At 43.8% G+C, this 14,329-nt stretch overlaps 1 protein-coding gene across 3 annotated transcripts in view; it reads left to right on the top strand.

Annotated features, from left to right (window-relative positions):
* Arms (Ankyrin repeat-rich membrane spanning) overlaps positions 1–14,329 on the top strand; it is a 69,234-nt gene that overhangs the window by 50,378 nt on the left and 4,527 nt on the right. For all 3 annotated transcript variants that reach the window (XM_077646314.1, XM_077646313.1, XM_077646315.1), the window contains exons 22-26: positions 3,789–4,069; positions 4,380–4,713; positions 10,541–10,656; positions 11,550–11,663; positions 12,457–12,584. In XM_077646314.1, the coding sequence (XP_077502440.1) occupies positions 3,789–4,069; positions 4,380–4,713; positions 10,541–10,656; positions 11,550–11,663; positions 12,457–12,584 (973 nt within the window). The remainder of the gene's footprint in view (positions 1–3,788; positions 4,070–4,379; positions 4,714–10,540; positions 10,657–11,549; positions 11,664–12,456; positions 12,585–14,329) is intronic.

Genomic DNA, 14,329 nt, shown 5'->3' with positions numbered 1-14,329 from the left:
ATGGTGGACCGGAGGTACATACACAGCACTTCAAGGAAAGCATAAACAGATACACCGCAAACATTTCGGAAGCGCACTTCGTCATTGTCCTCACTTATACATTCCCTTACAAAGCGCAGGAAACACTCATGAGGAATTGAATAGTATAAATCCTCGACGTCCACGCTAAACACATGACAGTCACCAGGATTATTGTTCTGAAGGTACTCCAAGACGACGTCGGAGTTTCGCGTTCGGAAAGGGTCTTCAAAAGCAAGGGAAGCAAGCACCTTCTGTAAGTAGTTGGAAACAACAAGCTGCCAAGTTCCCTTCTCCGAAATTATGGACCGAAACGGATAGCCTATTTTGTGGGTTTTAACCGTAAAAAATATTTCAAGCGTGCCGCGTTCCGATTTCTTTACGGACTCGCGCAAACGGTCGAGATTGGCCTTTTTAAGAAGGGCGACGGCACGTCTCTTAACTTTTGCGGCATTCTCTTGCACTTGTCGAAAATTCTTAGAGATGGCAGCAAGCGCTTTGTCCAAGAACACACTCTCCTTCATAACAACAAAGCACCCCTCCTTGTCTGCTATCAGCGGTCTCAGGTCGCTCGCGGCCAGGTGGTTCACTAATGCGCCAAACCATTTTTGAGCCTTACGCTTGCCAAGGGAACCTTGAACAGCTGAGAAGCACTCGGAGACGCACTGCTGGCGCTGCACTTCAGGTACCTGCCTAGCGATTGTCCTTGACAGGCCCAACTCTTCAGCTGGTAATAGCCGTGGCTCAAAACAGTATTTTGGTCCCAGCTCCAGTGTCTTGCGATGGCATTCTTCCACAACAGCGTCATCCAAAACCACTGCAAGGCCAGATTTCTAGGCTTAAGGACGCTGGTTTTCCTGAGGCAACTATCGGAAGGTTATGCGAAAGGCTGATGGCCAAAATCAAATCGGAGCATAAGCGTGCTCCTCAGGAAGATGAGGTCACGAATCGCCGGAAGATTGCTGTCATCCCTTATGTCCATGCATTATCACACCGTCTGAAGAAAGTGGGGCGAAAATTTCTAGTTGATGTTGTATTTTCGTCTTGCAGAAAATTAAGCAACATTTGCCGAGCTGTGCAGCGGAAGCGAGAGTCCCTACTAGGAAGGACGATTGGTGGTGGTTGTACCACAGCACACGCAGAGAGGAGGGTTGAGTGCGTCGAAGGTGTAGTATACAAGATCCCTCTTTCATGCGGTGGGTGGTATGTTGGCCAGGCTGGGCGATGTCTTAATGAACGGCTGAGGGAGCATTACAATTCTTTGGACAGGGCAGCCAGTTCGAATTTGGCGCTGCACTGCAGGCAACCTAAGCACACGTGCGCCCCATTGCTTCATCAGACATCCGTCATCTTCAAACATAAAGATCAGATAGCAAGGGAACTAGTAGAGGCATATCATATTGACAAGGGGGGTGCAGCATGCATTAGCAAGCCCTCATTATCATTGGCTAACCACGAAATCACCTGTTTGGAGCATGCATTTGCAGCAAGGTAGATTTAATGTGTTCAGTGATGACGCAGTGTTTCTTGAATATTTTTTGTTCTGTGTAGTGTTTGGCGGGAATAGTATATGTTCACACGTGCGTAATAAATCACCAGTTGAAAGTCAGCGCTCGTGTCGTTGTGTTTGTTCCGTCCTTGTGTTTTTTCCGCGCTGTTTTACCATGGATAACAGTAACCAACTTGCTCAGCTTTCCGTACTTCTAAATGTAAACATTGTTTTTGTTTCCTGGTTTCTGACAGGGAATTATTGAACAAGTAGCTGAGTGCAAAGTGACTGTCACTGTATCAAATTGATCTGAGGCACCAATTCATTCCGTTCCGAGACCCACCACCATAACAGCGTTCAAACCTAATACCGAGCCAAGAACTTTTACACTAGGGAAACTGGCACATGTTGACGTTCTGAGTTCTTTCTTATACCGTCAGCTCGAAAGGGTCTCCGTAATTTCTCCGTAATCAAATGATACACGGGACTGCCTTGCACATTTTCTTCAAGAATTTATATTAAAGCTGAGATGTGTAAAAGTACCCGGTCAGTGAAAAGTCAGAAGTGCTGCTGGGAATACATGATCACATTGCGGGGTCATCCTAAGCTGGTAAAAAATTATCCCCTACTTTCTTGCAAACACAAAATAAACTATGCATGAGGCTTGCCATAGTATTATTTCGGCTATTGGCACCGCCAGGACGTTACAATTAGTGCGCGCAGTGTAAGCTATACAGAAAGCTGAATCTATTACTCAGGTAGCTGCTGCAATCTTCTTTGGATAATGCCCGTCTCTTGCACACCAAACAGCGACAATTTGAGGTGATTTTCCGCTGTTCAGGTTTGTGCGCTCGACTGATACATGGCTAATGCTGTGTGCACATCAATCGGCACGCAGATTACTTGAATATATACAACGCAGCGGTGGCGCAGTCGCTTGAGCATCCGCCTCGCATGCGGGAGGTGCGGGGTTCGATCTCCAGTGCCGCTGGGTACCCACCAGTGAAACAATAGGTACAAGCGTTCCCCTGCCTGGTGCTTGGCTTCTTTAGGGTGAAACGCTTGGGAAAAGGGTCTTTGACCCCACCTTGAGAAAAAGAAAAAAAACCTTGTGCCATGGCGCTCTTTGGCCTCAGATGCCCTTGCGCCATAAACTATCATCATCATCATACTTGAATATATACGTTAATATCCCTACAGGATGCTAAGGAAATATCAGCTGACGATGTTATAGTGGATACATGCCTGAGTAGCCACTACATACCGTCTGAAAAATTCTAAACACAATGCTTCATTTGTTTACAAGTTGCACAGCGGGAGAGTATTTTTTTGCAAGACGCAAACTTGCACAACAGTTGGATAATGGCCGTGCTCAGTTCAGTTCCCACTCGAATGCATGGGCTGATTATGCAGCTTTCCCTCCACAGTCAGTATGTTAACTGTATGGGAATGGGCATAGGCACGAGCTGCGTACTACCTGCGGTTCAGCCACAACTACATTAGACCCTGTAAATAGGTCGACTCCGCATATAGGTCAACCCCAAAATTCAGATGGATGGTTTGGCAAAAAAATGTTGACTTATACGAGGGCAATATACAGTGAAACATCTTTGGTTACAGGCGCGAAAACAGACACAACACAAGGTAGAAAGACAGGACGGAGCGCCTGTTTTCGCGCCTGTAACCAAAGATGTACAGTTACCAACTTGCCTAGCAAGACGTTCTTTTAAGCTATAATACAGTAAAAGCAGTGGTGTAAATTCTGGTAATGGCTGTGTGTTGCAGATGGAAGTCGAAGGTGTATAAAACACAATTACTTTTTGCTTTTTCTCTGGAACTTTCAGTTATTTATTAATGCAGTATTAAAGTTGACTCAGGACAAACCAGCTGGCAGTTGCATGAATTATTGTGTGTGGTTTGACGATATCTTGCTTATTTTCATCACATTGCCTTGAGTGTGCTGGCGTAATCAGCTATCAGTGTGACCCGCAAGCCAACATGACCAAACTGAGCGTAGCTTCAAATCGACTTACCTCACTGAAAGCCATGTGGCTTCTATCATAGCTGATTTGCAGCTATAAATTGAGGCTTGCTGTAAATTTTTTCTGCATATTTAATTCTTGGCAGACTGCATGCTAAGTGTAGCAGTTTGGTAGTTTCAGTGATTCAAACCTAGTAATCAAAACAGAAGTTTGTTTGTATTTTATTTTAATTTTGGTTGTGCCATGTTTCTGTCTTTTTTGTTATTGACATGCATTGCACATTTTGTTTATCTTTACAGAGAGGTATCAGTCTCAATCTGAAAGTGAGAAACTTGTTCACAAGTGCGGGTCGGGGCCATTTGGGCCACCAGCACCACCTTTGGGACCAGTGGGCATGATGGGCCCAGCAGGGGCACCATGGACTCCATTGAAAGCAGAACTGATGTACCCACAGGCTCCGCCAACCCCTGTTATGCCATCAGAGCCCTACCAGCAGCAACCATACCATTTGTGGTGGTCAGTTGGTTCACCAGGTGCATCAAGCACTATGCCTGTGGCACCTTTAGTCCGAGTTTGGAATGTAAGCTGCTCTTCTCTGATTATCATCTGAGCTTTCAGCTTTCACCTTTCACAGGCTTTTCTTGCTAACCTTGCAGCATGTAGCATTCTGTTTTCTGTCATTGCCCTTGAGCATGCCAAGCTTGTTTTGGTTAAGAGAAGTTAAGAAGGGCTAGTGCTTAATGAGAGTATAAATAATGTTCAGGCTGACATGCGTGTAATGAAAGCAAATCAGTTTAGCAATTTTATATGCATGGTAACCCATATATAGTTGATAACTTGTGTTAGGCAAGGCATGTGGTCTAATTATAAGCACTTTGTTTTTTTTTTAGGAACCGTTTACTGGCAGACTGAGCGCCTTGACTGTGGAGGGTGTATCAAACCTCCTTGAAGGCCTTGAAGGCATTGACAAGTCGCGGGTCCCAGACTACCAAGGCACATTGACACGGCACAACATCCATGGCCAAGTATTGTTGACTTGTAACATCTCTGAACTGCGCGAGGTGCTCGCAATGACCTTTGGTGACTGGGAAATCTTCAAGATGGCCATTCTGTCTTTACGTGAGCAAGAATATCAGCGTGCACAGCCCAGTGCTGCACCAGAGGATGTGCCGCCTGTGCCATTTTCTCGAGATCGCACGCACTCTGTATCAGCAACAGTTCCAGGTAAGCTTCCTTTTTAAACATACAAGGCTTTTTTTTTTGTCATTTTTTGAATACTCACTTTGTACAGTGGCCGCACCTGATGGGCACCATACATGATGAAGCTAAGTGAACAACTTTACTCAGACAAAGCAAGATGCAGCAATGTTTTTAGCAGCAATGTTGCTAAAGTACTGGCATTTTAAATATAAAATCCAGCTGTATGTTGTAAGTAGCCGACGGGTAATTCGGACTTGTAGGATATTTCGGACCTCGATGAGGTGCCGTCAGTCACCCCATAGAAGCACATACATATTCGTAACGGATATTGCGGACATCAAAGGTCCGAAAGTTCGATTTTTCGGACTAATTTCATTCGCCTGCGGGCCAAAATCGGCCATCTTATTGGCTTTTCGCCGGCGCAAAAGGTGCCATCTTGGATTGAGGTGGATTTGCGCTGCAGTTGGATTGGCTTGACATACTTTCGGTACCTCATTGTTGCCAGTAGAGGTCCCTGCGATCTCTGACGCTTCGAGGTGGCAGCCGGATTGTGTTGTCATCGCCGTCAACTTGTTTTTGTCGCCGACGTTGTCGCGGGCAGTTATTGCTTGTCCCATACGTTGAAAAATTGGTTGTTGGGGGAAGGAAATTGTGCAGGAGCTATCTCACATCTCGGCCGGAAGGAATAAAGGAGGGACTGAGAGAAGGAAGGAAGAAAGAGGTGCCGTAATGGAGGGCTCGGGAATAATTTCGACCACCTGGGGATCTTTTAACATCGCACAGCACATGGGCGCCTTAGCGTTTCGCCTCCATCGAAACGTGGCCACGACGGTCGGGATCCAACCCAGAGTGCTAGCGAATGTCCGGACTCCGTAGAGTATTCGTTATGGGTCCAAGTTGGACTTATTTTTGGAAATGTGGTGGAGAGTTTGAAGGATGCTTCACTCCCGCCACCAGTTGGCCGCCCGGTATTGCACTACCTCCGGGATCGGCCTTGTCTTTAGCGCGTCTATACTATCCTGTCTTTCTATCCCATCTTTCAACTCTCCTTCTATCTGCACGTGGTAGCGATTGTGGCTCGGCTTGAGCCAGTGAGCAGGCCTGTGCACTTCCTTTTCTTTTTTGCTGGCAGCAACAGACAGACAGATCCAACCCAGGTACTCGAATCAGTAGCCGAGCGCCCTAACCACTGAGCCACCGCGGCGGGTCTCACACGTCTGCCATTCGTCGTTTCGTCACTTTGAACGAAAAGTGCCTTATCTTTGCGTGTGTTTGACGAGCGGTGTGGTGCACACTCGGGTTGTGGACAACATGGCCCCGCCGGGTCCGTCAAAGAAGCGTGGGAAGTATTCCAACTAAATGCGGTGACCTTGCTGTCTAGCGTGTACAGTGAAAGCACAACTTTGGCGCAAATACAGGCGCAAATCGTCGCCAGCAAGAGAAATTTGTCGCGAGGTAAAATCAGTGACATTTTTAAGCCGATTTCATCACAATAAAGGGTTTTTTTGTACTTCACGGATTTTTCGAACTGTTCGATTATTCGGACCATTTTTCGGGTCCCCTCGAGTCCGGTTTCAGGTATAACAATATATCGCTTACAATGATCAAATTCTTTAGAATTATCAATTCCCCCATTGCCCCTATGTAAAAATAAATCATATATAACGATAAAATTTTCGGAAAAAGAACTGATACGGTAGGATTTTGGCTGCCCGGGAGGTGTTTTCCGCCAAAATTTGGTCAAAAGTTTGATAAAAAATAAGTGGATTACATAAAAACTCTGTACATGACCGGCGTGGCGAATCTGTGAGGCAGCGTTGCGTGTGGCCTTGGGAACCAAGCACTATCATTGTCGAAATTGTTAGAGGGAGGAGGGAAGAGCTTGCTTGGCCGCTGCCACACAATGCTTTCTCACACAAATGTATTTTCCTCTGTTTCCACCCGTTTGTGCGTTTGTGAACTGGTAAAAGAGAGATAGAGACCATGCAAAAGAATACCTTATTTGTACCAATATAAGGAGAGTTTCTTTCCTTAATCAGTTACCTCAATTAACACGTCTTGCTGTTGAGAAAAGTAAAGCACTGAAAGAAAAGGAAAGAAGGGCGCACAGGCAGTGGGCATTAAAGTAGGAAATGAATGCCAACCAAGTTCATGTAAGAAACATGACCACAAGATTGACTTTTACGGAACCATTGGGCTGACGACCGAGCCAAACCTGCGAAGAAGGTTACTGCTTGAGTCATGGAATATTTTGCAGACAGTGGAAAATGTTAATCGCTTCAAGCCAAACCTCTCCTGAAGTCACACCCTGATGAAGAAATCGAGTTGGTTTCAAAACGTTGTTTCTTACAAGAATGAACTTGGTCGGCGTTCAGCTTTTACTTAAAGGACTACAGACACTTAATTTTACTTGCGTGTTTTCTTCTTCTAATACGCAGATCACCACGTTGTATTTGCCTGCGGCCACTAAATAATTTATGATTGGATTTCTTCTGTCATGCTCTTTCAGTTTCGGTTTCATGAACCGAACGACGACTGTGATGTGTAGTCGGTGTTTATTTCATGTGAGGCACTAAAAAAAACTGAAATATATTCTCTGATATGTAGTTTTAATTCACTACAATGTTGAAGTCAGCCTGCTTCAAGAGCTGGAATGATGATAAACGATGTATCAGGAGTTATATTGCAGTTTGGTTGATGAAACCGAAACTGTAACAGCATCAAGAAGAAATTCAGTTATAATTTATTTAGCGGTCGTAAGCGAATACCATGGGGTGATCCCTGCATACTAATGTCTAATGCATCATTTGAAGGAGGAAAACATGCAACAAAAATTTGCATCCCCATCCAGATAGACCTCTGTCAAATGTTTTCTTTTGAGGAAGTGGGTCACGAAACATGTAGCAGTGGTGACACAGCAGTGATGACGGCCACTGCTGTGTGGGGGATGGCATGCGCTAACGCGTCAAAGGCTTCGCTATGACTGTGATGTAGTGCATTTTTGAACTGTCATGTCTTAAATAATTTCGACGAATTTGTTCCTTCGGTATTTTTTTGTGCCGTCTGTGTGATTTTTTTTTTCAAGACTTTGGCTTCTCGGTTGCAGTTGCATGGCTTGAAACTGTGATCAAAGTTATATAAGCATATATATTTTTGTGAGGTTAGCGTTACATATTCATGGTCATACTACATACATGTAAATACGGTAAATTTGATATTTTTGAAAGGCATGAATATTTGACACAATTATTCTCTATTAGTCGAGTAGGTAGGCAGTACACTCAAGAGTAACACCCCTACGCCACATGGACAAATTTAATGCCATTAAATGCTTGCTGCCTTAAGTTGTAATGGCATTTGTGCAGTGCCACATGCATAAATTTAATGGTGTTATCCTTACTGCGATTTGTGACCCACTGAGTTCATCACAACTCATTTGCTCGAGCAATGCATACTTTCGTCCCCATTCCACACGCAGAAAAGCATGAACCTTTGTTAGTAACAACTTCCTTTCCATTAGCAAGCTGCTGCTGTGGCTCAGTGGTTATGGCGCTCGGCTGCTGACCCGAAAGACGCGGGTTTGGTCCCGGCCGCAGTGGTCGAATTTTGAAGGAGACGATATTCTAGAGGCCCGTGTACTGCGCAATGTCGGTGCATGTTAAAGAACCCCAGGTGGTCGAAATTTCCGGAGCCGGTCACTGTGGTGTCCCTCATAGCCTGAGTCGCTTTGGTACGTTAAACCCCCATAAACCTCGTTTTCGTTCTCGTTTTCGATCTGAAAGATGCCATTTTTGACAGCACTTCTGACAGATACTCTAGGCTTTTGTGCTGACATGCAGGTTTATAGCTACTCTGTCAACTTGTCAAGCAAGAACAGCGGTATTTTCTGAAAAATTTTTATCTTACATTTGAATGACTTTGCATGCTCATTGGCACTGTTTACATTCAGGTGAAATTTTTTACTGCCTTGCAGGTGTTATCGTCATCGTGATTCTCGTGCAATGGCATTAAATGTGGGCGTGTAACACCAACCCCGAAAATAATGATATTAGCAAACTTAAGACCTTAAGCATTTACTGCCATTTCTTCTGCATATGTGGCATCGGTATTATATCGGCATTTTTACTACAGAACTGTTCTGAACAGGTGGTTTTATCCACATAGAGTGCTTTTGTCTGAGTTCAGTGCCCGTTAACTGGGTTGCCTTCACATTAAGCAGTGCATTACTTGGTTTTGTTTCTTAGTATAATTTTCATCTCTTTTTTTTTATTGGCGGCTGAATGCTGCCAGTGTTCTTCCTTTCTGCCATAGGTTTATAGGTTTTGTGATACAAAATGGGCTTGAATATAATGCTACTGTAAAACTTATCTTAGGAAAATGTGCTGTAGCAGTATGGTAAACATTATAAAAGTGCTGCTATTCCACTCACAAGTTTTGTTTGTGGCTATCAATGTGCATAATTGCAAGGAAGGATTGTAGTGCAATAAGGCAAGAATAGCAGCATAGCGAAAGTTTAATTTGGTGATCTTCATGGCACCTGGAAGCACATATCAGAGTGATAGTACCCTACATAGCAGTGTGAGCAACTTTCTCTCAAAGGAGAGAAATGAACTTGTGTAGTGCAGCTCTTGTCTGTGATAAAAAACACCTTAGGACATTATGAGACATTTAGGCTGTTTTGTTTGGCTGATTGCAGCTGATGTCATGTTTTCAGTTAAATTTCGATAATGTGGTGTAGAAGAATGATGAGAGCATTTTACAGATTGGCTAAAACAGGAAAAGCTCGTTAATTCAAACTTCGAGGGTTTGGAAAAAATGTTTGAATTATCCGAAAGTTGGAATTATCAAATGACTCGAAAAAAACTAACAAAAGCTCCGGAATAATTTCGACCACCTGGGGATCTTTAACGTGCACTGACATCACACAGCGCAAAGGTGCCCGTGCAATGTCATTGCACGTTAAAGATCCCCAGGTGGTCAAAATTATTCCGGAGCCCTCCACTGCAGCACTTTCTTCCTTTCTTCTCTCAGTCCCTTCTTTATCTCTTCCTTTACAGCGCGGTTCAGGTGTCCGCCGATATGTGAGACAGATACTGCGCCATTTCCTTTCCCCAACAGCCAATTCAATTCAATTCAGAGCTGCTTGCATTGTGGTAAATTTATTTGTTGAAAGATTGGGCAGTGGTTGCTTGCATGTGAGATGAGAATAGCGCAACAATGAATATTTTTGATGGTGGAGCTCTGCCGCTGTCATCGCTCATCTCATTAGTGGCAGCGTTCGCTCATCACGAGCGAACGGCTCGTGATGTGCCTGCGCAGTTTTGGCGGGCTGGAAGGTATGAAGACCCACACGGATGGAAGTGCTCAGTGGCGCCAAAGTCTAGTAGTGCGCTAATTGGTGCCCGGAACAGTGCGTAGCTGGTCTCGATTGGCTGGGTGATGCAGGCTGGCATGAAGCTCAGAAAGGCAAAATCGAAACAATGCTGTCATGCATATCAGATGTTTGCTAGCGAATCTGCATGAAATTCAGGTTTAAGCATGGCTATTCGGACAATCGTTTGCTGCGGCAGTCATATCTGGACATGACCTCCCTTGCCCATTCGGATTAGCTGATGTGAGTCCCATAACGTCTGAATTACCAAGCATACGACGCCATAGATTTACATGAGCGTTGGCTGAAACTGCGCTGACAGTTTGAATTATTTGGATTTTCAAATCAACGAGCTTTTTACTGTACTCGATAAGTTTATTAGTTGATTGAATACAGTCGGTGCACCCCACTAGGTTTCTGTCTGCCTTTTCTGTCGTTTAGTATGTTTGGATCAGCATTTAAAATTAGTTTTTCCTTCAGGTGATCATACAGATTCTAAAGCAAAAGACAAAACAAATGATGGGTCAGAGAAGTCGGATAAGTCTTCACACTCCCAGACAACTGGAAGACGACCAAACTCATCTCTCGAAAAACAGGCAAGTTTTTGATTCCCGAATTTTTTTGCCTTATTGAATTGTGGGTGAATAATTAATTACTTCAATTACTAATAAAAAGAAACTTCATTTTCTTTTTTTAGTCGCTGCTGCTTGAAATAATGGTGCTCTGCGCTGGCTAAAATTCTGGCTGAAGTAGCCAGCATTGCATATCCTCGTTTTAGCCCAAACTGCTGCTGTGAATTCTTGAAACAGAATACCGTGTTATTGGTTAGATACTGTTGTTATTTAAGCATATGTTTTGGTTGCGACTTTGTTGCCATATTCCAAGCACCAGTTGTGTGAATTAGTGGTCCTGCCTGCACCATTTTTCGCAGTCAACAAGAATGGGCTAAGCTTTTTCATTATTGCCAGCAGGCTACCTTCTGTTCCATTTTCTTCGTTATTTGCAAATGTTAGTAAAAACTGATTATTACCTGCAAGTCAGAACACTAAATTTGGAACGAAAATGGTGTTTTATGCATGCCTTTGTTTTATGCAAGATATGTTTGCTTACATTTTAATAAAAATCGTTTTAAGATGTCAGACTGTGCACTTAGTAAAAGGGCTTTGCTACACATGCACTGCCAGGAGTGCTGGATCAATACTCTTCTACTGTTGCAAGGGCATACTGCTCTTTTGCAGTGAATTGCATTGGTTGCTTTTGGCACAAGCCATTTTCACCTGAAGCATGGTTGTCAGAGGGGCAGATTTATGGGTAATTTGTTGTGAAGGGGGGAAGGGGGGGGGGGGGGGGGCAGCTGCAGGGGGCAGTCCTGTTTCCCCAGTGCATTTCATGGACTTTGTCAGAAAAGTGAGGGAGGTGCACAAAGTTTTGCACTGGCTTGGCGTTGTTGTTTGTGCAGTGTTATTCAGGATGACTTTCATACCTGCAGGTGACAATGGAGGAGAGCTTGATTGTTGGTGCCTTGGAGACCCTAAGTGAAGAAGCCATGGAAGACACTCTTGATGAAAGTGTCGCCCCACATGCTGGATTTCACCATTCACAAGTAGGCCCTTCAGTGTTTGCTTTGCCATTTCTCTGTTTCTAAGGTTCATAGTTTTGTACCAATGAGCACTGCCTCATTGTCACCACAGCACCCTTTGGCATATGCATGCAGTGTCTGAGGTACTGCGATTTTCTCTTCAGTTAACCCACTTCAGAGTATGCTACAGACACAGGCAACCAAGCGATAGTGGGTAACTGTTGGGTCACCACATTGCTTATTTTGTTAGTTGTGTAATAATTTTTTTTACTACCGCGAGCAGTGAGTAGTGATGTGCAGCCCACACATCGCGAACATCACGATCGCCAGTTGCTCTGTACGCACCACAAGTAGTGAGCTGGGGCCGCACGGCCTTGACTATATACCGTCAGCCGTAAGCAGATCTGTGTGAATGCATTTTCTATGCTTCTACATACGAATTTTGTTCGTTTGGATGGTACAAAATTTCGGATGACACAAATTTTTTCGCAACCCTGTGAAATTTATATTGCCGAGATTCTACTGTAACTGGTCAGAGGCCTTAGAAAAAATTCAGTGAATATGGTGTCAGTTTGGAAACCTATGTCTGGAGGATGACCGCACCCATGCACTGATTCAGATAAATCTGCGATGACACTGGGGCTGCTGCGAAAGCCATGCTGATATAAAGGTAAACAATTAGTAATTTGAGTACATTGCCATTGAAAATTAGAACAAGTGAGGCATGCTAACAAAGGCACAGTATGCAGCCATTGTAATGTTGCATTTATTTTATGAGGTGAGGAAAAATAAATATCTATTTGTTTCTTATTCGCAGGTGTTGAGCCCAATCTTGTCTGATCCCGGTGAGGGGGAGGAGGCAAGTGGGACTGCAGGGCGTACAACGGGGGACAATGAAGTGGATGTTGTCTACCTTAAAATGCCTCACGGGTCCCCAAAGTACAAGTAAGTAAATGTGCCTATTTGCAGCTATTTGCTTGCATGCAGTGTGCTGCCATATGGAGAAACAAAGACAGCATGGAGTTATTAATAACCGTGCTTTATTTCTGATCACTCTTAAGAGTGTCCAAATACGTTTTTAGTGCGAAAGCACTTCTAGCCCCACTCCCCGGGTTTCAGCATTGTCCATCTTTGTGAAGTCTCCGAGTGGAAAGTGTAACTGGATCAGTGGACACCTTAATCGTGCTGTGAGTAGGGGGTGTTGTCCACTTACAAATTGAGGCAGTTATGCACCTTTCGTTTTCTCAGGCCAGTGGAAGGTTTAGATTCCATTTATTTTGAGGAAAGGAAAGGCACAGAACTGGCTCCCTGGGTCAGTCGACACCTCAGTAGCACTTTCAGGAATGTGGGGGTGGTGTCCACCTGCAAAAAAAACTTTGCTTTCGCGCAGTATTTTGTGCTTAGCAATGCTAAACGTCCAGCCATTTTTTTTTATTTATGTCATCTGGCAGCTTTATAAAAGGTGATGGCTGTTCACATTTGGCTCAAGTCTTACCATAAATTGTAAATTGTTACTGATTTGATACGATTATGCAATATAAAAAACCAAGGCTGCTGCTGGTCATAGGCAGAATACATAAAGAAAAGAGGCATGAAGGTTGTGCTAATAGAAATATTAAAAGGTGGCATTTACTTCTCAGTGTGAATTTTGTTATTTCCCATTCCTGCCACAGCCTTTTCCTTGAGGCTAGCAGTATTTTTAAATAAATACATACACAATACCAACAACGCATGCCAAATGGGGAAGTTGCCAATTCTTTATTGTGAAGACTTCTTATGCTGAATTATGTAAAGAAAATAAGAAAATTGCTCTAACAATGACATAGTTTCAAGCAAGAACCTTGAAGACATTATTTGTTTACTTGGTCACTTTTTTGTCCTTATTCAGTGAGAATATGTTGTGTGCATTCATTTGCTCACAGAAGCAGCATTGAATTGCGACTGGCAAAATCATTATTGTTGCACTTACTGTTGGCCAGGTTACAGCTGATTCTTTGTTTGCTGCATGGCCTCACAAATAGTGTTGCAGAAATTTTAAATTTAATCCTATACTGCTCGGCATATCACGCCTGATGTAGACTAAAAATCAGAATAGTTTTTATTTATGTTTGTAGAAGTATATCAGTTCCTCACATTACTGCAGAAACGGCCTTTTCCAACACAAGTCAAACCTATATATAATGAACACGAATATTACATATTATTGGCTAAATCGAACTAATTATATATATTTTTTAACAAATTTGCACAATTTTTACTTTTATCGAACACAATTGGCCATAAAACGGATTTATCGAACTGCCCAGCCCAAAGGATTGCCCGTTTGGATGACAGGTGACAGGCTTCGCCACACTACACAAGTGAATAGTGGTGGTACGGCAAGCGTTTGCGCCAAGGTTTGCGCTTTTATCTGGCATTAGTGCTCTTATCTCGCGCTCACCCACATTGCCACGGAAGATACAGCGGCACCAGAAGGCTGGTAGCCATGCGGTTGGCACGCGTTCATGCCCCTCATACCCATCAGCAGTGTCTCGGAAGCAGCGGCATGGACGTTTGTAACCTTGCAGTAGCCATCCTGCGCTCATGTCTGCTACCACTGAGGCAGTGAAAAAGGCAATAGCTTTCACTCTGGCCTTCAGTTTCACTAATGACATGGCTATAATATGGGGAAGCCACCCTAGCTGGCGCTT

This window comes from Amblyomma americanum, chromosome 1, assembly GCF_052857255.1.
Source record: "Amblyomma americanum isolate KBUSLIRL-KWMA chromosome 1, ASM5285725v1, whole genome shotgun sequence".
In the NCBI taxonomy this organism is placed as follows: Eukaryota; Metazoa; Arthropoda; class Arachnida; order Ixodida; family Ixodidae; genus Amblyomma; species Amblyomma americanum.
Note: the sequence above shows the minus strand (reverse complement) of the source record. Positions and strands in the feature narration are given on the sequence as shown.